The sequence below is a fragment of the Vulpes lagopus genome, chromosome X (assembly GCF_018345385.1).
Source record: "Vulpes lagopus strain Blue_001 chromosome X, ASM1834538v1, whole genome shotgun sequence".
Taxonomy (NCBI): domain Eukaryota; kingdom Metazoa; phylum Chordata; class Mammalia; order Carnivora; family Canidae; genus Vulpes; species Vulpes lagopus.
This window is the reverse complement of record NC_054848.1, coordinates 83,100,440-83,124,497: the sequence shown is the minus strand read 5'-3', so window position 1 is coordinate 83,124,497 and position 24,058 is coordinate 83,100,440. Positions and strand designations below refer to the sequence as shown.

The following is a 24,058-nucleotide window of genomic DNA, read 5'->3' as shown; positions in this document are numbered from 1 at the left end:
ATAATAAGCTCCCCAGGGAGCAGAAACCATATCTGCTATTCCTTGTGTATCTCACTGTCCGATATGATGCGAGGCCCAGAGTAATTGCATAATAAATGTTGAGTGATACTGGTTCGCTGCACGGTGCTTGGCATATCATAAGCTTTTCACATGCCAGGCGGCTCCCCTCCAACCCTCTCTCCCACCAGACTTTTCAAAGAGGTCACATTTTCCCATTCCTGGGCTTTTAATAAAATGCAGCATTGCACAAGAAAACAAAGTTCCTTGTGACTTCATGTGACAAATGATTAAACACCTAGGTGCCAGGCGCCCTGCTCCATACTGGAAAAGGGGAAGGCAGGGGCCTAGTTGCTGGCACTCGTCCCACAGGCTGTATGAGTCAGGGCAAGTTAATTAACCCAGCCCACTGCAAGGCCCAGTAAGTGCAGCAGCTATTACTGAGGAACTCCTGAATTTTACAGCAGAGATCTCTCCTGGCAGACTAGCAGCTAATGAGTGAGCAATGGGATGAGCACTTCAATAGCACGATCACCCACTTTTGGCTCAGAGTGCATGGAGTCTGGTCTTCCACACTAGTGGTTCCTAACCCAGGTTGCACACTGGAATCACTTGAGGAGCTTTTAAAAAATGCTGATGCCGGGACGCCCAGGTGGCTTAGCAGTTGATCACCTGCCCCTGGCTCAGGGCATGATCTGTGGTCTCAGGATCGAGTCCACATCAGACTCTCTGCTTGGAGCCTGCTTCTCCCTCCGCCTACATCTCTGCCTTTCTCTCTCTGTGTCTTTCATGAATTAATGAATAAATAAAATATTTAAAAATGCTGATGCCCAGGCCATCACCCAGACAATTTAAGAATGGGGTGGAAGGAGCAGGTATCATTATTTTTCAAATGCTTCCTTAGGGACTATATGGCCTGAGCAGCTTCCTTAATGACTGCATGGGGATCCCTGGGCGCAGCGGTTTGGCGCCTGCCTTTGGCCCAGGGCGCGATCCTGGAGACCCAGGATCGAATCCCACATCAGGCTCCTGGTGCATGGAGCCTGCTTCTCCCTCCGCCTGTGTCTCTGCCTCTCTCTCTCTCTCTGTGACTATCATAAATAAAAATAAAAAAAAAATGACTGCATGGACTCCTGGCTTCCACCTTCTCCGTGTCCACTTCTAGCCCCCAATTTAGGGACAAGTTCAGCAGATAACTAACTCCGAGGCCTACAAGAGCCCCCAAAATTCTACCACAGTCACACATCAGACTGTTTTCTGAGCCATAAAATAACTGTCAATGTGGAAACATTTCTGGCAACTAAAACTTAACCTAAAAGGTTTTCTTAATTAACTCTCAGTCAGCAAAGTAGTCAACTAGTCCAGTCTATGCCCCAGCCATTCCATTTATTGGAGGCTTAAGTGGCCTGAGATCTCACCCTTCTTTCTGGAAGCTTCTCTACTTCTCAGGCTAACTGTTAAGCTGTCCCTTCTGGACTGCCCTACTCCCTGCCCCATACTGATGCTTCTCACTCCCTTTGCAGCTGAGTACCCAGTCTCTCCACCATGCCATTCCCACCTCCACCCCTGCCCCATCCCACTGTCTCCCTCTCCCTCTCTCCCCATCTCTGTCTCTCCCTACCTACCACACCCCTCCCAATGTGCGGTTTGCTTTTTCAGTTCCTCCTTAATCAGCCTCTCCCCATTCTCCATCACTTCACTATTCTTCCCCCCTCCTTTCTCCCCTTTCAGCTGAACCCCCTGGCAATGGGGTAGCTGCCACCTTCTGGTGGTGGGTCCTCTCTCCATCCCTTGCTCCCACCAGCCACACGGGCAGCATGGGTTCTGCAGGCCTGGCCTCCCAAACACATGACGTCTTCCACGTTGCCAAATCTTCTTTCATGAGTTGGCTTCCTTTGTCCCCTGGACCTCTTCTATTCAAACAGTTCTCTCAGGCTGCCGATCATCTCCTTTCTTTCTTTAAAAAGTCTTTTTCTTTTTTCTTAACTACCCAAGAAATTTGTACTTCCATCAAATCCACATGACACAGAAATGTAGTAAGTAAAAAAGTGAGAGTGTCCCCCCTTCCCCTAATCACTCAGGAGTAAGCACCATTTGGGATAAGTTCTAGACTTTTACAATGCACTCACAGCCATGCACACATCAAAGGGCTTGTTTGTTTTCTTAGGGAATGGGTTTCTATCATACATACTGCTCTGCAACTTATTTTTTAAATTTTTAAGTAATCTTACACGCAGCATGGGGCTTGAACTCATGACACCAAGATTAAGAGTCACATGCTCTACTGACTGAGCCAACCAGATGCCCCTACAACTTGTGTTGTTTTGTTTTGACTTTTAACAACATATCATGTATATCTTTCAAAGTGAATGCAGAGATCAGCTTCCCTCTTAAAAGCTGTGCAATATTCCACTGGCAGGGTTTACCATTCTGCTACCCGGTGGGCTGATTCCCAACAATCTCTATTTACCAACACTAATGCCATAAATGTCCTTTTATATGACTCCTTCCACTCAAACATTTCTAGGTAACCATTTAGAAGTGGGTGGATGGCTAGCCACAGGACCAGCCTGTACTCACCAATTCCAACTGCCCCTTCTCAAGGCCTCTTTGTACCACGTGGCACAGGGGACCTGCTCCTGCTTCCTGAAATTCCTTCCACTTCCTGGATGGCTCCTTTGCTGAGGCTACTTTCTGCCCCCCAAAAGCAGCCATCCCACAGAATAATTTTCTTCCTTCTCTTCCCTAGCTGGCATGATGTTCTAGTCTTCTCTTTTATCTTCTCTAGACAACTTCCTAAATTGACATTTTGAGCCCTAACCACAACTCAATTGCCTGCTGGCCATTCTAGCTTCAATGTCTCAAGCCTCTAGAACTGGACAAGTCCTAAAATGAACTTGTGACCCTATTCTGCTACGCCTCCATTCTGTCATCTGAAAAACAGAATTTTCCCAATCAGGAGTCTAGTAGTCAGTAGATGTGGTGGGGGCTAGAGCAATTCATAAAAACACAGGCACAGAACATATACTCTAAGGAGTGGGGAATATACATAAACAATTATGTAATCCAAGGCAGAGTAAAATGTTAAAATAGACAAGAGTGGCTAAATCTGGGGTGGAGGTTTGAAGGAAGCTTTACAACAGGCAGTGTTTGGGCTGAGCCTTGAATGATGACTAGCATTTCGACAGGAAAAGGAAAGAGAATATTTCTGGCTGAAGGTATGGCATGAACAAAGTGTAAACTCAGAGAGGCATAGAAGTACATGGTGCACACATCGAAAAGGAATGTACAAGAAGATAAGGCTAGAAAGAAAGACCAAAGGAGACTCTGAATCCTATCATCATAAGGAGTTCAAGCTTTCTCTAAAGAGCTTATCTATTTGCCAGCACTAGTCTATATACCAACCCCAAATGATCAACAGGAACTGCCTAAAATGCTATGCTAAAAAAAAAGATTTGGAATGTATATGGCAACTCACTGGAAAAGCATGCCTATGAATGATTAGCAAAAGCACCTCAGAGCACCGTGAGGTATATGCATAAGATGTCAGGTAATATGGAGCTATTGAAGACTTTTGAGCAATGGTGTGTCATGCCCCAGCATGTGTGTTACTTGTATCATCCTGGCAGCAGTGTAAAGGATAAACAGAGCAGGAATCAGTCAGGAGCTACCATAATAAGCCAGATGGCAGTGGTGATGATGATGGTGATGGTGATGAAGATAACCAGATGAATTAAGGCAGAGGGAATCAAAGAAGGAAGAGACAGATGGAAGAGGTGATGAAAGACAGAATTAGGATCACTCAGAGACTGTCATGATAGAAGGGAGGAAAAGGGAGGAATGGAAATGTGGAAAGGTTTCAAAGGATTTAACAAGGGTCACTGGATGGCCTGCAGTGCCATCAATGAAAATAGGAACATTGAGGGAAGAATATAATTGCTTTTCATTTCAAGCCTTCAAACCACTTTACTTGAGGTGCATGAATCTCAAGAGCCCTTGAGTACACTAGGAGGGAGAAAGCAGTACACGTTGTTGATGGCCTCAGCATTTTTACAAAACATAAGCCTACCAGATCACCAAAGAAAAAATCCATCAGTATCTGATCCTAGACACAATGTGCGAATAAAACTTTGAATGTTCATGCTCTTGAAAAGTAATTCTTCCCATTGAGTAGCACTTTTGATACACGGACCTTATTTCACATGCTTCCCACCACTTACCCTATGAATTGGGAAGGGCAGAGATCATCATCCTATGGTGTTAACAGCCATTATTCACATTTATGAAACACTTGCTACACACCAGACACTGTTCTAAATACTTCACATGTAAGGGGAACCTGGGTGGCTCAGTGGGTTAAGCATCTGCCTTCAGCTCAGGTCATGATCCTGGGGTCCTGGGATCGAGCCCCACATCTGGCTCTCTGCTCTCCCTCATATTGGGAAGCCTGCTTCTCCCTCTCCTTCTGCTGTTCCCTACCACTCGTGCCCTCTCCCTCTCTCTCTCTCTCTCTCATATGAATAAATAAAATATTTAAATACTTTACATGTAAACATGCATTTCACAAGAACATGCATTCTTACAAGAACCCTACAAAGTAGATACTATTCTCCCCATTTTACAGAGGAAAAAAATCCCAGAAATGTCAGTGAACCTGCCCAAGGCCTTGACACAGCTGGAAAGCAACAGAGCTGGGATTTGAACCTGGCCAGTCTGGCTCCAGAGCCTGTACTCTTAACTGCCATGCTCTAAGTCTTATTATAAGAAGACTGAAGCACAGAGAGGGTCCCCCTGACTAGCCACCACTGAGAGGTTCTGTCAACAACTTAATGATGAATTCTATAACCAAGGTTCAGGGCTGGCTAATGCTTAATCCAGCACTCTTTGGACAGCACTCTTTGACTCTCCACTGTTTACCAACCTTTCCCATTAAGATGACACATTGCTTTGACCTTTTTCCTCTTTGACCTTTGTCACCCTTGCTAGATGTGGTTTCTGAGTCCTGCTCAAACAACATGAGATTTCTCTTTCTCTACTGGTAGGCAAGAACAAAAGCCTAGCTCCTTTGGCACTAGAATGGTTGGGGGTGGAATGAGGCCATGTGTGGCATTAGAGAGAGACAGTGAACCGGGATTTGGGAGACTCAGTTCTGCTTCTAGTCAGCTGTGTGACTTTGAACAAATCACTTCTCTCTGGATCGCAGTTTGCGAAAGTGGAAAAATGAGGGAGGAGGCGAACCAGATGAGTCTCTGGGTTTCCTTCAGCTCTGACTTGGCACTGCTCTGCCATTTTGGCAAACCCGAGGGAGGATTGCTAGAATATGTTGTATGGTATATTTTAGTCAACCAAAGGGGAAATCGGTTAGAACCAAGGGAAAGAAAGAATGAGATAAAATAAAAATGACCTTTGTGGAAGGCTACAAATGAGGTACTATACCAGAGGTAGACTTATTAGCACCTTACCTGGGGAGGAACACGTGCTCAAAAATGTCATAAGGGTCATTACTGCTACTAACTTTCATAGTTGACAGAGATAACAGAAAATTCTAGCAATGGCTTTCTCTTAAATTTGACTCCTTTTGCCCATTTGACTCAGTTGTGGGATTCAGTGTTTAAAAGGTCTGGGCAGGCAGGGCGGGGGGCCCTACAGGAGCAGTGGCACCAACTGTCTTGATGGTGATGGATAGTTGTAACTAGAAAGCGAGACCCCCAAGCCCAAGAGGAAGGTAAAGAGAAAATGTAAATATGAGGGGCCAGGGTTAGTCCGCAGTGGAGGTGGGGGAGGAGGACACACACACACACACACACACACACACACACAAAACACACACACATACACTCACACACCCAAAAACAACAACAGGTGCAGACCAGTGTACTCTAGAAATTGTTTTTCCGGACAGACCCAAAGCAGGGAGTAAGACACTTGGGAAGATGATCCCAGCCTGGTTTCCATGTGTATCCATCTGAGCAAACATAGCACCACTGGCTGTGAGGCACAGCCAAACACCCCACAGCAGTCAGGAGCCCCTACATGGTAGGCTCCACATTCTTCTCCATGGATCCAATGCAGTCTTGGCCTAAAGGATGCCCCGCCCCCAACCTCCTGTGTCCACACCAGCAAACCCACCCCCAGAAAGCCCCAGCAGAGAAAGATGGCCACCACGGGGCTGGGGCCAGGGTGGGGGAGGCACCAATCTGTTCTCTTCCCTCCCTGGCCAAAACCTTCACAGGCAGACAAGAAACATGACCTTAGCTTGGTGCTAAGTTTGCAGGGCTATTCTGAGAACAGCTGAACTGCAGGGTCTGGTGGGGTGCCATGCAGTAGAATGGCAATCCAAAGGTGGAAGTAGCCCTGCTCCTTCGGGGTGCCTGGGGAGCCCAGGAAAGAGGGAGAGATGCCCACGTAGTGCCACAGCCTGGGGGAGTAGGGGGGACAGCACTGAAGATAATAAGGCACTTGGGCACATGACCCTCAGGAACATTCCTGCAGGGCCCTGAGATAAAGGGGCAAGTGAAGGGCTCACACACACACTCAAGCGCCGGGAACTTCAAAGAGGAAACTCAAAACAAGTGCCAGCAGACAAAGAGCAAGCAGTGATATGAAGAGGACCCTTTGTGGCAATCTACCCCTAGGGATGCCTTCCAATGGCCTCCAGGTGGGGGGTGTCCAAGGGTGGGAGGCACCCCCCACTCCATGGCTGTGAAGTCACATGACCGTGGCCTTGGCCCTGAAGGCTGCACTTAAGGGTGGCTTAGCCCTCAGAGCAAAGAGAGTGAGCTGGTCTTGAAAATCCAAGTGGTTTACCATATCCCGGAGCTATCGTGATTGTCTGTTTTCTTTTTCTGTCCATTTTCTATCCATCTTACAGGTAAAGCAAGGCACTGGTCTTTTTTTTTTTAAGATTGTATTTATTTATCCATGAGAGACACACAGAGAGAGGCAGAGACAGAGGCAGAGGAAGAAGAAGACTCCCTGCACGGAGCCTGATGAGGGACTCGATCCTAGGACCCCAGGATCATGGACTGAGCCAAAGGCAGACACTTAACCACTGAGCCACCCAGGCGACCCAGCACTGGTCTACTTTAAACTTGCCTTCGTCTCAGAGCATGAACTTGCCTTCGTCTGGGAGCGGCCCTACCTCCTCTGATAACTACCTAACCCTGGTAAGGGTTGAATAAATAAATAAATGAATAATAAATAAATAAAATATTTTTAAAAAGAAATCTACACACCTGTCTCTGTCTACCCCAAACCCCTCCTTCCATACTTCCATCTGGTACTCACAAGTTTCCTAGGACACCAATCTCAAGATTGTTTGCCCCGTGAAGTCAGCCCAGTAATGAAGAGCAGCCCAGAGGTCCCTGAAAAGCCAAGCTTCCTACCAGTAACAGCCATCCTCCAAATTCTTCAGCCAGGACTGGGTGATTTCAAGGAACTTTTCAAATTGCCTAGAAAGCTGTCCATAGGCTTCAGACAGCTAAGCAACACTGCCCTAAGGTGATTACATAGGCACTAATATCACAGGACCAGTATTTTTGCCCACTACATGGAATGGAGATGCCAGGAAAGCTTTTCTTAGATGAGCTTCTTAAAGCTGCCTTCCTGTACCTAATCCTTATGGTCTTATCCCAACATCAGGCACCCCAGCTTACAGGAGCAGCAGCCATAATGATAATGATGACGGTCACTGTCGGCACTATCATCATCACAGCTAAAACTTATTAAATGTTTACTGTGTGCCAGATACTATCTTAAGTGCTTAAGGAGCATTTTCTCCTTCCCCCCCCCCCCACTTAATCCTCATAACAGCCGGGCAGGGAAAGGATGACTATTACTCCATGTTACAAACATGATAATACAGGCTCAGAGAGGTTAAATAACTTGCCCAGGGCTAGACAGCTAGACAGATTTGAACCCAAGCCTTTACCACCCTAGAGTCTGTGCTCTTACCCAGTGTGATACTGCTGCCTTGAAATACATCATGGTAATATTGGTACTATGAAAATCTGCTAGCATTTATTACATGTTCACCATAAGCCAGAACTTCCACTAAAATGCTTGCTTTGTCTCGTTGAATCATCACAACATATGAGGTAGGTACTATTATCCCCATTTTACAGATGAGTGAAACTGAGGTGTGCAGCAGTTAAGTAACACATCTAAAATCATGTGGTGAGGCAGCTAAAATGCACACCCAGGAAATACGGTCCAAAAAGGCTCGAGCCGCTAGGCTGAACTTGGAGGAGAAAAAGGAGGCATTTCCACTGCCCTCACTTAGGCTCCCTGCTGCATCTTACCTCCAAGCCTACAGGGGCCCAGCAAAAATCTGGTGGGTCAATGCCCATGAGGAAGCCTTCTGTGTCAGTTCAGATCTGATTCAGCTAGGACAAGAGGATCAGGACTCCATCCAGAAGCCTCTCCTTACCCTCCTCTTCATCTCAAGCCGACTTCTGAAGACAGCACCTCACATCCAGCAGCCTCATCTACTGCTCTGCCCAGAACATCTAATTAGTGTTTACTCAGGGCTCCCAGAGCCATAGTTAAGAGCTTCACTGTGCAATCTGACTCTGTGCCTTATCTAATCGGTACCTGAATGAAATGTCTCTTTGCTAGCAACAGCCAGAGCACAGTCAGGCAGTCTTTCTGCAAACAGAAAGGTGATTTTTCCACTGGCAAAGGTGATTCAAAACACATGGGCAAAATACACCCGGAGCTTCTATCACCACCAATATGTGACAGAGACAGTGAGAATGAAGGCATCGGGATGGAGTTAGAAGGGGCTCAGGCTTCCTGCTTTCTCCTCCAGACAATTTTGCTTCTTATTCTTCTACTCACCCAAACACCTGCCCACAGAGCAGAGTTTGGGCGGTCTTTGCCCAATGGGCCAATCTTCTCTGACCTCCTGGCTCCTGCCATCCATTCCCTTCCCCAAGGACCTCCAGGCCCAGGACAAGACTCATCCTCCCTTCCTCCCTCCAGCATTTCCTCCAGCAGCTACAGTAAAGGAACCACAGCCAACTGAGAGATGCCGTAAACCTTCCCCTTCAGGATCTCAAGCTGGCAACGGGCCAGGTCCCCTGACACGCCATGCATTGACAGATGTGTAAGCCATGTCCTGTTTAGCTGGCAGCCCTTTCCCTGGGAAGGAGCTAATAGGGAGGACTGATGCCCAGAAAAGGAGTCCTCCCCAAGCCTTCAAATTGAACTGCTGAGTCCAAGCATTTTAGTGAGAGACTTATGGGGGTGGGGGGTTAGCAAGACAACCCCCTGAGAACAGAGGGGCCAAAAAATGGGACAAAGAACATGGGAAAGGTCACCTGCTCAAAAACACTGTGATGTACCCCCAACAATTGGACATCAGGTTGGAGTAATGAAGTCCTTTTGAAAAATCCTCTCCCGGGGTGCCTGGGTAGCTCAGCCTGTTATACATCTGCCTTTGGCTTGAGTCATGATCCCGGGGTCCTGGGATCGAGCCCCACATTAGGCTCCCTGCTCAGCGGGGAGCCTGCTTCTCCCTCTCTTTTCTCCCTGCCCCTCCCCCCTGCTGGTGCACTCGCGCTTACTCTTTCTAATAATTAAAGAAAATCTTAAAAAAGAAAAAAAGAAAGAAAAATCCTCTTCCCCACACCCGGTTGGATCTATGAGCCATTCACACTTCAGAATGAACCTCTTCAATGGAACTGCTTTCTTCTTAATTTTCCCGTGGATATCACCACCTCTGACGGTAACAATCATTTTTGGACTGTAGAAGGGACTGTTTTAGAGCTGGGATTATTCTGGAAGGGGGCAAGCTTGGATGGGATGGGTTGGCAGAGAGACTTGGAAGCAGGGGAGAAGGAATAGGAAAAAGCAAAGTAGCAGGATAGCATCCCATTTCATCAGTTCAGTTCTGCTGTGGACATTAGCAGAGGTAGCAACCATCCCATGAGCCACTAAAAATTATCATCTGGCCACAGGTGGGATGCCTGCTAGCTCATTTCCTGTATTTAATGCCTGCTAGCTCACATCAATGTCCTTTGTGTCCGTCCTTGTCAGTGTAGGCCCTCCTTGGGACAGCACAAAGAACAAAATGCTCTATTTCACAGGCCCCCAACTGAGCACCAATGAGCAACTGCAGTTGTCTTATCAACAGCGCAGAAATGACAGAACAGTTCTGGAGTTTTATTTGGTTCGCCAAGGGAGAAATAAGATAAGATCTGCCCCTGATAATCATATGTGGCAGTCAGGATGCACGGAACTGTAAGACTGCTTACGGTCGGGATGCTTCCCTGTGCTTTGCATATACTGTTTCCTATGCCTAAAACTACCTTCCCTCCCCCACCCCCACAACACCCAACAAACACCTACCATTCATTCCCACGTGATTACTGAGCACCTACTATGAGCCAGGCCCTATTAGAGGTATTAGAATAGAAAACCAGACAAAGAAGAGTTCCTGCTCTGGTGCAGCTGTGTCTCCTTCATGAGCCAGTTCAAATGTCACCTCTTTTAGAAGGCTTTCCTTAATTGCAATACGTAAAAAAACCAACAACAACACAAACAAAACCCAAGACCCTCTGTGCTCTGCTTTGTTCAAATCTGTTACTATCCTTTAATATTGTAATTTAGTTGCTCTCCTGCCTGTCTCATCTATCTAAACTGAGCAACAACGGATGCCTGGGTGGCTCAGCAGCTGAGCGTCTGCTGTTGGCTCAAGTCATGATCCCTGAGTCCTGGATCGAATCCCACATTGGGCTTCCTGAATGGAGCCTGTTTCTTTCTCTGCCTATGTCTCTCTCTCTCTGTGTCTCTCGTGAATACATATTTTTTAAAATGACAAATAAATAAACTGAGCAACAAGAGGAAAAACAAGGTTTCTTATTATCTTGGAAGTCTCCATTTGGCTGGCACAATGTATCACACACAATAGATGTTAGATAAATAGTTGCTGAGTGGAATCAAGAATGAATAAATCCCCATGAGCATTTGAAACAAGCATCCAGGGGTGCCTGGGTGGCTCAGTGGGTTGAGTGACCGACTCTGGATTCCAGCTCAGGTTATGAGCTCAGGGTGGTGAGATCGAGCCCCACATCGGGCTCAGCGCTGGGAATGGCGCCTGCTTGGAATTCAGGATTTTCTCTCTGCTCCTCCCTCCCTCTTTCTCTAATAAAATAAGTACATAAACAAACAAACAAACTGTCCTGCATACAGAGAGTTAGTATATAGTAACTATTTGTCAATAGCTCCTCCCTTTAGTTCCCAAAGATCTTCGGGACTGCAAGGGAGGGAGGGAATGTGGAAAGACTGGAAGGTGATGGAGGCCTGGCTGAAATACGTCAGCGACAAAACTCTCTCAGTCACCCAATAAGCCACTGGAATGCGAAAGCTACCTTAAAATCTACCTCGCAATAACGTGGGGCCCTCCACCTTTAATTGTAGCCAGATTATTTAACACCTACATAAACACTGAGGCACTGCCAGAAGGTCAAGTGCCCTGCCCACAGACCACCCAGATTCATGCCAGTCAGGATGAGCTTTTGAACCAACTTGCCACCTAATACCTCAGCTACTAGAAAAAGTCTCTCCAGTGGGGTCCAAGGCTCATGGGCATCGGAATTACTAGGCAGCTTGTAATAAATACAGATTGCCATCCTCACCAACTACCTACTCAGATGTCACACAGAGAGCCAGGCATCTGCATTATAACAAGTTTCCAATGACATCTTTCACAAAGAATGTTTCAGAATCACTTCTCTCCCCTGCACTGACTGTCTCTTCATGTCCACTCTGGCAGTTACTGGCAGAAGAAAGGGAAGCTAGGATAAGATACTCTCAATTTAACAAAAGATATGTAAGACCACGAATGTGTTAACTCAACGAGGGAGCCCTTTTAAATATGTGTGTGTACATCAAATCATCACATAGTAAGCTTTAAGTGCCTTACAACTTTGTCAATAATAGTTCAATAAAGCTGAAAAAAATTAAAGTACAAAAAAGAAAAAGATATGAAAGACCAGAAGTTGACAAACCTGACTCTTCCTATAGAGGGCATTTCAAAGAGGCATGATGACAATGGGCTACCCACCGAAAAATCCAGAAAGAGATGGAAAGTGAGTCACTAGCCTAATAACATTTAATTTATAGGATATTAAAGAAGGGAAAGAAGAAAGTAGGCCCATCCAGATGTCTGCCAAGGGATTAAGACCAAGATCCAACAGCATAATTTCTTCACTAGGATGAAAGCGAACAGATACTTTGGGCAGAGAGCGGGCTGTAAGCTCTAATAATTGGCTCTTTGTGATAGAAATTCAACAAAAAAAAGTTGTGTGAGCTGGAGCTGAAACCACCTCTCTCTTTGGTTATTTTAAAAAACAGGTGATTCTCCTAATGGGCATAAGAGAATGAGGAACCATGCCGATCAGACCTCAAGGTAACACAGGACCACGGGAAGGAAACAAACAAAAAAATAAATAAATAAAGGAAGGAAAAAAGAGAGCTCTGTCAGTTGGTTAACATCATCCAGGTAAACAACTAATGTACACATATGCTATTATGTTAAGCTCTGCAGGGAGTTACAAAGAAAAAAAAACACTACTTTCCACTAAAAAAAATTTGTTTGTGCCAACAGTGGAGGCTGAACAAATGTGCAAAAACAAGTGACCCAGCCAAACACAGAATTACCTAAAAGTATACAAAGGTACATGTTAATCAGCCAAAAAGTCTGAGGAATGTTCAGAGGGTTGAGAAAGGGAGACAAAAGCTGTTACCAGAATGACTGGAATAACTGGACTTGGGTCACAGTCATCCAGAAAGGAAATCTTCAGAAGGATCTACAGTAGGGAGGAACACACACACAACAAATCCTATGCTGCCCATGATGAAGGTGGTACATCTATGGCCAAGGGACAGAGATCCAGGGAGCCTGTGGATCACCCCATGAATAGGAGCCAGCAACATACTGTTGCTTAAAAGCAGTCACCATGGGGATCCCTGGGTGGCTCAGCGGTTTGGCGCCTGCCTTTGGCCCAGGGCGCAATCCTGGAGTACCAGGATCAAGTCCTGCGTCGGGCTCCGGCATGGAGCCTGCTTCTCCCTCTGCCTGTATCTCTGCCTCTCTCTCTGTGTGTGTGTGTCTATCATAAATAAATAAATAAATCGGGATGCCTGGGTGGCTCAGTGGTTGAGCGTCTGCCTTTGGCTCAGGGTGTGATCCTGGGTCTGGGGATCGATTCCCACATCGGGCTTCCTTGCATGGGGCCTGCTTCTCCCTCTGCCTGTGTCTCTGCCTCTCTCTGTCTCTCATGAATAAATAAATAAAATCTTTTTTAAATAAATAAATCTTAAAAAAAAAAAAAGCAGTCACCATGCTAGATTGTATTAGCAGATGCTAGGTAGGGACTGGTAGAAGTCACAGAGTCCAGTTTCTTTCTTTCTTTATTTTTTATTTATTTTTTTAAAGATTTATTTATTCACGAGAGAGACACACACACAGAGAGAGAGAGAGAGAGAGAAAGAGAGAGACAGAGACACAGGCAGAGGGAGAAGCAGGCTCCCTATGAGGAGCCCAATGCGGGACTCGATCCTAGGACCCTGGGATCATGACCAGAGCCAAAGGCAGATGCTCAACCACTGAGCCACCCAGGTGCCCCTGCGTCCAGTTTCATAAGCTGTACATTAGAAGGGTGTGCAGGCGTGGGCCAGGAGCTAGAGAAAAGCAACAGAAATGCGTAGAGGAATGAATTCCAAAAGCTATCAAGAAAGGTGCGAAGGAATTGAGGTTTGTCAGTTTCTGAGTTTGAGGTAAACAGATATTGGTCATCAACCAGCTCTGATCCGCTCTTCCCAGTTTCTCTGTTTAAGTGACCACATAGTTAACTCAGAGGATTAAAATGCTTTCCTTTCACATGGCCCATTTCACGGAGTAGATGGAGGCAGGAAAAGATGAGGTAATTTGCTCAGGCTCCCATTGCAATCCATGAGCAAAACTCGCATCATAATGTTAAATCCCAGGGCTGTCTGTGGGGTGTTTAAGCTACCAATGCATGCCACTTCTCTTTATAATGGATGCCCCCAAAAGACTGTAACAATGAAAGATGGAAAAATTTTCTGCAAATTTCCTTGGGGGGAGAAATAAACTAAAAAGGAATGTCATGCTTCACTGCTGAGGCCCATATAAACATTATCCTCTTGTGTCCCCCTAGACTGATGACATAGGACACAGTCCATCTGATAAGCTGTCAGCAGATGGCTGGATCCCTCATTGCACCCATTACCCACCGACGTCAATTCCAAGCAGGAGCAGTTATCAGTGCTCCAGACAACAGATGGGGAAGGAGGTGTGGCTGGTCTCAAGTCAAGGAGTGCAAGAAGGAGGGGGAGGACAAAAAGCCTAGTTCTCAAATCCATCAGGTCTTCTCTAAAACAAATCCGTCATGGGGAAACAGAACATGCCACTGTTTATTCAGTTAGTTCCAAAAGGTGTCACAAAAAGCTCAGGACTGTTTTGGATAGGTGCCATTCTTACACTTTCAGCAAGGAAGGAAGAAGTAGGGAAAAATCAAACAGTGGAGCAAAAAGCAGGCAAGCCACATTTGGTGGAAATGAGACTTTTAATACAATGTAAAGAAGACAGAGCACCGACAGCAACGGCGACTCTTTAAAAGGGTGGGGCTCACTCAGAAATATTGACTAAAAACAGTGGCTTGGGGCTCCGAGATCTGCAGCATTGATTATTAATTTGGCCAATATCCAGCTTGTTTGCAGCTTGCCTTATGTGAGCATCCATATGCTGTACCCCACTAAGTTCAGTGCCCAATCAGGATTTGTTGACACAGATACATACAGAACTGGCAGGAATTGGTCAATTAGCAAAGGCATCCAAAATGGGATCTTTTTGTTACATTCCTAAGACAGAGACAATATAACCAGACGCCAGGGAGATAATGGGCCACTCACTAACTGAAGAACACCAGTCTTTACAGATACAACCAGTCCAATTTCTAGCATGTGAACCATCCTGCTAAGAAAACTGTAGACTCTGCGACTTAAGTCGCTATGAGAATCTCCTTCTGCTAAAGCTTCAATTCCCACAGTGGTGGCTCAGGTTGAAAGTCACCTCTGGTCACTATATTGCTGGGTGATTTTTGGTAAATTGCATCATCACTGACTAAATTCATTCTGTCACCCTACCTGCCAGAATAATATGCATTAAGGAAGTAGCCATGCTTGGAGAAACATTTATTGATGTAATTGGTAAACACCACTGATATTCACTAAGGGTCTTAACAACAATGTGGAGGTCTTGCCTGCTGCTTGCTGTTCTTGAGAACCCTCAAGGATCTCTGGCTTACACTGAGATGGGAGATGCTGGTGCTTCAATCACACAAACCTCTATCATCCACAGTCCCGGGGTCTTTGAGAAATCAGATGAGACCAAAAAGAAACTGGACAGCAGAAATATTAATCGAGACCTGAATTCAGCCATGAGAACTGCCCTTGCTTATGCTTCTAAAACTAGAAGTCACCCAAGAGCAGCATGGCTATGATGAGGTGCTGTTGAAAAAGGCCTCAGGAATAAATATTTTACAGACTGAAAAATGGGAGATGGGGAGACTAACCAATTTCCCTCCAACTCTTCCACTTCCTGACCTAAAGCAATACTGTCCTTGTTAGAAACTTACATGGACTCTGAGGAACAAGGTCTTTCTATGAAGCCCAAATTGAGTCATCCAATGGAGAAAAACACATCAGAAATGTTTCTGCTAAGCTATCCCCTTTCATTTCAGCCAATGTGTCGGTCCCTTGCCTTTTCGGGACCTCTGAACTCTGCAGAATGTCCTGCCATCATGTTGTCTAATTCAGCAAGCTCACTTGCCAAAGCATTGCTCTGTCCTCAACATCTCCCCTTTGGAATATACACAGCCACAAGAAACATTTTGCCATCTCTGTTTCCAGGCCCAAGCTAACCTATCATAACCCTAAATAAAATCAGGTACATGAAGATCAGGTGTCTTATAAACAGTAAAGTGTCAGATAAGTGTAAGGTATTATTAACCAGACTTACTATCCTTAGTCCTTGCTGCAGTCAAGTCAGAAAACTGTTTCCAATCATCTGTGGTTAAATTTTTTTTCTTTAAGGACTCATAACAACTTTTAAAAACCCATACTTTCCTGCTCCCCGGGAAGAGCCATAGGTAAGGTATGGGATATGGGACTGACCAAAGCCTGGATCCCACAGCAGGCCTGAGGTGACTATTTAAATGACACAAAGCAGTGACAGGAGTAAAGAGCAAAGGCGAGTAATACTGGGGCAGGCTCAAGAATTCCTGGCGTGACTCTGTTCTCTGCCTCAGCCCTAGGGCTCCAGAGTTTAAGCGAAGCATGGGATGAGAAAAAAAGCACAGGTGACAGGAATCAGTCTGTAGACTACCCCCTCCCCCATACACACACCAAGCATCCATCCCTTCACAGCAGCCAGCCCCGAATGCCAGCATCATCTATATGTGGCCTGGTCAGGTTGACTTTACTGGGGAGATAGATACAGGAAGCAGAAAATGAACAAGGCCATCTGAGCTCAGCCAAGAAGAAATGAGTTTCCTTTTTCCAGATGAGGAGACCAAAAGCATTTCCAGAAGAGCTCTCTGCTGCATCCCTGGCCACTACTTAAGGAGAGAAAAATCAGAGAACGTTGACTGTCCAGAGCTGGGAATGCAGCTGTCTCATTTTGCAGATGGGCAAACTGAGGCCCAGCAAGTATACTCTTCCTCAAGGTCACATAACTCATTAATGCCAGAACTAAGTCTCCAGAGGCTTCTAAAAGCTTCTAAAAACCTTTCCACTGAAAACCCTGGTGCTGCCAGGTTTGATGTCATCACACCAGCAGCAGCCCCAGTCAGGCTGAATTTAGTCCTTTGTTGACCTTCTAGATATGTGGCTGCCAGAGGCCTCAAGACTCCTTTGTGAAAGAGGCACCCTTTGACCCTCACCACCTGCCATCCAAAAAAAGCACTCCTGTCCCAAGAGCCTCACACAGCAGAGGCTGAAATGCGTTGTTTCCTCTCATTAACAAAAAGCCCATTCATGAAAAAGAAAGAAAGAGGACTGGCTCAAATTTACCCAGAAGATCTAGCTGGGAGAGCCCTGGGCTTCCTGTGAATGGCATCACATCCCAAGAAGCCCTCTCTTTAAAAAAATGCTGCCCTCCAGCCCTGCTTGGTGGTGAGAGCCACCCAATCAATAACAGCCTCTTTATTCCACAGCTATCCACACCTCCTTGCCACATCTGCAAAGATGGGAAGAGCCTTGAGGCCATTCACCACGTTTTACAGATTGGGAAACTGAGGCCAGGAACCTGCAATCAAAGATATACCTAGAACACATGCAGAGCAGGCGTCAAAGCCACAAGTAGGCAGTGCCTTGCTGATCAGCCTCGGCCTCCCCCTGAAACAGCCCTGTCATTCCACTGACAGCTTGCAACCCCAGAGAAGGTGGGTTAGCTTTCCAGACCAGATGCTAATTCATCTTTTGGCTGGAAGCAAATGATCTCCCATCCCTGGGCCCCAACAGGCCTATAAAACCAAGATAATAATCTCAACCTCCTGCCCCACACAGGGTTGTCACAGCCTCCTGAGAATAACCTTCTACAAATATAAAAGCAATAAAGATGCTAATGACAGGTTTCAAAACTGCCCCTGAATAAAACACACCAGGTTTCTCACACCCTGAAATCTAAAAAAGATTTTTTTTTCCTTTTCTCCTCTTCCTCCTCCTCTATGATTTTATAGTTTTAGAACATCTCTCCACACAAGCTGAGTACAGAAAGACAGTCTCACTCTTGGTCCTCACCCAGATTATTTTTATGTATCTGGCAACTTTCCTTTTCAATCCCATTTGTTTTTCTTAACACCACTAATGGGAGGTAAAGAAATCAGCTCTCAGAGTACCCAGGACCATGACCACAGGAAATAGAGTAAGAGCAAGAAGATGGAGAGGTTTGCAAAATATATATATAAATAAATACCCTCTCACCATGGAGAGATATCACCAGCTCAAAGTTCATGAGTCAGCCTGTTTCAGAATGCACTTAGTAGGAGCTTGGTGCTGCTCAAATGCCTCAGAGTTCAAAGGCAGACCTTGCCTTAAGAGCATAAAACTCTCAAATGAAAGAGTCATTAAGGCAAACCCATAAAAGTATTTCCCCAAAGTACCACAGTGGAGACAAGGAACCTTATGTGACCACCTCCAGGAAAGAGCATTATCAGGCCTCTGGGAAATTAACTGCAACAGAGGGGGTGGGGGCCACCCATGAATCCCAGATGGGGTTCAAAAAGGGCACCTGGCTGGAGCTGGACTCCACGCTTGTGAAAGGCCAGGGCAGGGCCTGTGGTTCCTAGCGCTTTATCACTATGTTCCTCAACTCCACTGTGGGGCTGACACATTGTGCAAAGGTGAAAAGAAAACCAAATCTGGAATCCACGCAAAAACAGCCACTCTTGGAAAATCATTTTTAAGGGTCCCCTTCCCGCAGGATGAAGTGCTCTACACTTCTGAGTGTCCGGAGCACATAAATGACTCTTACCACTAAGGCTGCCAGGGAAAAAGTCAACAGACTCACATGCATCATGGTGACCAGGTGACAGGGGTTGAGCAGGTAGATGACGGTCTTGGTGGCGAACTTAAAGCCCACCTCCACCCCGAAGGTCAGGCACAGGGCTACTAAGAGCAGATTCTTGCTCAGGCTCTCCTTGCCTTCCTCTGGCCGCTGGGTCACCTGCTCTGGCTGGCAGCCACGGCCACCCCTACCGTCCTCCTTGGTCTGCCTCAGGATGTGCCGCAGGGCCACCAGGATCTCCAACAGGGCCAGGGTCAGGACCACCACACTTTCCAGCAGCCGCTGCTGCCAAGAGAGGAAGGCAGCACAGTCGGGGCCCCCATTGCCTGCAAAGCTGGGGTCCACACCCCCATAGAGCCAGTCCAGGAGACTTTGGTAGCTATACCGGGACATGATGCCAAGTGGTTCCCCTTGACCACCGTGCAGGAAGCAAGAGCCAGATGGAACACAAGCCCAGAGGGTTGCCCGGGTGCTGGGACATGTACAGAGGGCACACCCCTGCACCCACACCCCGCCCTCCGGACACCGGGGCACCTAGAGCAGGGGAAGGGAAGCTACACGCGAGGCCCAGGGTCAAGTGCTGGCTCTAACTTGTCCCCACGGCTGTCTGGGGAGCCCCCCGCGCTTCTCCAGTGGCCACCAACGAGGCAGGGTTGAAAGGAGCCGTTGGCCAATCTAAAAGGAAGGAGAGGAAAAAAAAAAGGTCTCAAAGAGGCAATTGCATCGGGAATTACGAAGCGGGGCGGGGTAACTAGCGATGGGCAGAAAAGGGGAACAGGGGCAGTGGCGAAGCAAGCAGGGGTCAGGGGAAGCCGGAGGCCGGGAGGGTCAGGGTGAGGGCTGAGGGGACCCGGCAGTGCCGCGGGAGCCAACCGGGGAGCAGCGGGGGTGACAGCGAGGGGACACGCGGAGGCCAGGAAAGGAGCTAGCGGGGCCGGGCAGGCGGGGAGGGCGACGGGGCTGGCAGGGATGCCGGACTCCTCGTCTCACGCACTCGCCACAGGGGGAATCTCTTACTCCGGCAACCGCGTGGCCTTCTCTGCCCCCAGCTAGCAACTTCGCCGCCGACGGGCCCCTTCGGCCAATTTAGCGCCTTCCCGGGCGGGCCTCCCGCCCCCGGGTCCACCCCCGGAGCCCCCAGCTCCACCCCCGGCCCCAGACGCCCGCCCTCGGGCAGCACCTCCCCCCCGCCCGCGGCCCGCCCGGGACCTGCCCCCCTGGCGCAGGCAGCGGCGGGAGGAAGCCGCGGGGAGGGAGGGGGAGGGGGAACGGGGAGCAGGAGGCCGGGCCAGCAGGGGGCTGGGCTTCGGCCGGCCCCCTCCCTCCGCCCCGGCGCCGCAGCGGCCCGCGCCTCCCGCCCGGCCCCGGGGAACCAGCCGCCGCGCCCCCTCGGGGCTCCACTCACCGGCAGTTCGGCCCGCGGCCCCGGCTCGGCTGCCGCTCAGCTCCCGCGCTCCTCGAGCTCCTAGCGCCCCGGCGCTCGGCTCCCCCGGCGGCCGCAACTGCCGCCGCTGCCGCCGCCACAGCGCGCGGCTCCTCCTCCTCGTCTTCCTCCCCCTGCAGCGGCCGCACTCGCTTCCTCCTTCTTCCCCTCCCTCTCTCCTCCCCCTCGCCGCCGCCGCCACCTCCCACTGTCCCCTCCTCGGCGTCCCGCGTGGCCTCGCACCCCCCGCCCCCGCCCTCAGACCGCGACTGCCCCACCTCCCCGCCCAGGCCTCCCGCGCTGCCTCCCTCCCCCCGCCGTGGCTCCCACCGTTCACACCTCCCGCCGTCCCTCCGCCCGGCCTCCCTCCTCCGCCGCCCCCCCTCCTCCAGCCTCAGTCCCCGCCTCCTTCCCCTCCTCCCCGGCCTGCTTCGCGTTGGGCGCTCCTGGAGCCTGCACGCGTGCACACCCACCTTCCTTTAGCGCAGGCTACGTGCCTCGCCCCCTCAGCGAAGCCTTTCTGGCCAACTCCCGCTCCCGCGACGCTGTTCCCTGGGCGCATCTTCTTGCGCAGAGCACACAGTAGGCGCTCAGCCGGCCCCCCACCGGGTGCCCCGGGGGGGGGGGGGGGGTATAAATAAGCCTGACCAGCGCCTAGTGGCTGTGCGGTGCCGCTGTTGCTCAGGGTGTGTGCTGGGTCTGACCTCTTCGGCGCGCTGCGTCCTCTCCACCCTGAAACTAGCCTCCCCCAGGAACCACGATGTCCTCTTCCCTTACCTTTGTAGCCACGGCCCCACTCCCCACCAGAGCCTGAGGACGGAGGGGCCCCTTTGCCTTCTTTTCCCGGCTCTCCCACCTCGTGCTCTGCTCCAGTGTTTTTCTCTCTTCACCTGAGGCCACAGCCATTCCGTCTTGCGGCCCTGCTTGGCCCTTTTCCTCCTGCCGTGCCCTCCATCGCAGGCTTGCTGCATGAAAGAAGCTCCCCCCGCCCGACCTTTCTCCTTCCTCTCTCCCTCCAAGGGAGCAGCTGCTTCCCACCCCGCATGGGGCCGGGTGTCCCGCCACTGAAGACCAGCCTGGACAATGAGGGTGGGGGTGTTGGGCCCCGGAATCCGATAAGAGCCTCTGATTGGAACATGGCTTCCTCTTCCTTGCTGCTTTCTACGCACGGACGGTGGTTTGCCCCCCCCCTCGGGACAAGGACGGAGGAAAAGGGCCTCAGAATCTACCCCATGTTGGTTAAGTATGTGTTGAAGACTCCCAGTGAATTACGAAAATATCCAGAAAAACACAGGCACTTGGCCTGGGAAACACTTTCAGGTGTTGGCAGCAAGCCAGATGCAAAACATATAATACAATCTACTATATTATCGGGCCACCGCCCTCCCATCCTTTCCAAGTCTGGTTTTCCCCCGACACAAATAGAGCTTCAGAGCCAGGTAGCTCTATATAATTCCAAGCTTTGCATGGCATCTACTATAGGCCTGATGCTCTTCACGTGCTAATTAATAAAGAACAGCAACAAACAGGAGTTTATTCCAGGGCTCACCCATGCATTGTCCTTAGTTGTTTTGTTTAATCCTATGCAACATAACCAAGGAACATCAAGGATCAGGTTGTGGCCCTCTTGGCAGAGACATGGCTGCATCAGGAGACCTCAAGTTTCTACCTTTGAGGAAGTGAGAATGAAGTTGTAGGATTCAGTAAATGGCTTCATTAATCATTCCAGTTTTCATGCTGAACCTGGGTTGGCAATCTGGTCTAGAGGATCCTCTGTTGGCAAAATGACCCTCTTTAATGACTATAGCCAGGCCAACTTCCACATCTGAGTCAGGAATTCCTCTTTTTCATAGGTAAAAGAGCCATTTATTTTTTAGGGCCTGGGCTGTCATTCCCTTTACTTGCTGTGTCACCTTGGGCAATTCATGCAACCTCACCGCGCCTCGATTTCCATTAACTGAAGGGCTATTAGTAGTAGTATTTGGTGCAGAGAGAGTGCTCAATGGGTGCTATCCATTATCATTACCCAGTTCTGCATCTGTGTGTGCTTGGGCACACGAGGGCATACACCCTCAAATGCAGTGCCCTCCCCCCACATCTGCATAAACAATACTACCCGTCCTTCAGATCTCACTTGACATCACTGTCTCCCCAACCCCCAGCCCCAGCTCCCAGAGCTTTCTCCCTCTGAATTTCTATAGCAGTTACTGCCTGCACTACTCAATTTATCCTGAATCACATACTGCCTCCCATTGTTCTCTCATTGTTAGTCCTGTCTCCCACACTCAGATCTTTGACAGCAGGGGATGGGTCTTAATCTTTCCTAATACCCTCCCCCACAGCACCTACCAGTGTGGCAAATATAGTAGGGACTAGACAGACATCAAGAGATTGTTAGGCCGCTTGGTAAAAGGCAAGCAGTAATTGAACTGAAATTGTGGGTCAAATTTTAGACACTCAAAAAGACTCAAGACACATGGCCTGATCGCTTCCTCGCTCGGACACAGGCCAGAGTCTCCAGTCGCAAAAGCAAATGAACTTTGCTTTTTAAGTAGAGCCTTGCAGGGTGCAGTGAAAAGGGAACCTGGAATCCAGGCTCTGTTCTGGGAGAATGTCGGGGGGGCGGGGGGGGGGGCAGAGAATGAATCAGCTCTCCTTGCTTCAGCGTACTCAGGTAAAATGGAGGGGGAGTCGAACTGCTGGCTCTGATAGTCTATGATTCTCAAACTCAGCCTTCCCACCTTTTCATCCAAGTCCTGTTTGAATCTTAAAGCAGAGGCGCCTGGGTGGCTCAGTTGGTTAGGCGTCTGCCTTTCACTGGGGTCATGATCCCAGGGTCCTGGGATGAAGCCCCACACAGGGCTCCCTGATCCATGGGGAGTCTGCTTCTCCCTCTCCCTCTGCCTGCCACTCCCCATGCATGCGCTAGCTTGAGCTCTCTTTCTCTCTCTCTGTCAAACAAAATCTGAAAAAGCAAGCAAACAAGCTGGTCCACCTGTCCCAGCAATAGAGACTAGCCTCTTGGCCTGTTGAGAAAATACCCTAAATTCTCTTGTCCAAAGTACTTTCCCAGGTGTGAGCTCAGTTGACCTCCCAAGGAGCACAGAATGGCAGAAATTATAACCTCTTATGTACCATGGACAAGCTAAATCTCAGGTGAAGTGACTTGCCTAAGATCACACAATTTAGGGGATCCCTGGGTGGCTCAGTGGTTTAGTGCCTGCCTTTGGCCCAGGGTGTGATCCTGGAGTCCTGGGATCAAGTCCCACATAAGGCTCCCTGCATGGAGCCTGCTTCTCCCTCTGCCTGTGTCTCTGCCTCTCTCTCTCTCTCATGAATAAATAAATAAAATCTTTTAAAAAAAAAAAAATCACACAAATTAGTGGCAGAACCAGGACTAGAGTTTGGGGTCTGATAGCATAGCCCAGAGCAAGCTCTTTCTATTTGACGTGGCCATCTGACCATTTCTCCCCCTGCACTTTCTACTCTTCCAATACACTCCTGTCCCTCTACCCACAGTCTAACCTGAAAGTCAAGTGCCTGCATGACCGCCCACCAGCTAAAAACAATGCACAATCCTGATATTATATGAAGTATTATCAGTAAAAAATAAAATGCATGTGTATGAGGGAGAATGAAGAGAGAAGCCTTTGTCTCCGTTTGACTATCTGCTTACTGCTTCCCCCCCAACTCCCCCTCCCCACTCATGCAACACCAGCATTCATTCTACCCATATTTACTGAGCCTCTGTTCTGTGCATAGGAATACGCTAAACATGTGAGCAATTAATTTCTGCCTTCAAGGAGCTTAAAATCCAGCTCAGGGGACACAACTCAGAAAGAGGTTAGATAACAGTTCGTGAAGGAGGTATAAATAAATACAAGCACAGCAAAGAGGAGCTGTCACCACAAGAGCAAATCTTGAGCAGTACCAGGCAAAACTCATCTATGGGAAGAAAGGTCTACAAGGTGGCAAAGGGAAGCAGAACTTGCCACCCCCAGAACATGCCTCTTTGACATAAAGATGATTTTAGGCTGATTATATTT

At 48.5% G+C, this 24,058-nt stretch overlaps 1 protein-coding gene across 8 annotated transcripts in view; it reads right to left on the bottom strand.

The window, feature by feature from the left end:
• TMEM164 (transmembrane protein 164) overlaps positions 1 to 20,199 on the bottom strand; it is a 171,622-nt gene extending 151,423 nt beyond the window's left edge. Inside the window, exons 1-3 of one of the 8 annotated variants that reach the window (XM_041740668.1) lie at positions 19,584 to 19,781; positions 19,181 to 19,264; positions 18,557 to 18,874 (exon numbers count right to left, since the gene is read on the bottom strand). In XM_041740668.1, the coding sequence (XP_041596602.1) occupies positions 18,557 to 18,601 (45 nt within the window). In that variant the 5' untranslated portion in view covers positions 18,602 to 18,874; positions 19,181 to 19,264; positions 19,584 to 19,781. Of the gene's footprint in view, positions 1 to 18,556; positions 19,265 to 19,583; positions 19,782 to 19,994 lie in introns of those variants that run through there. The other 7 variants (XM_041740667.1, XM_041740663.1, XM_041740669.1 and 4 more) reach the window with 7 other exon arrangements.
• Positions 20,200 to 24,058: the final 3,859 nt, after the last annotated feature.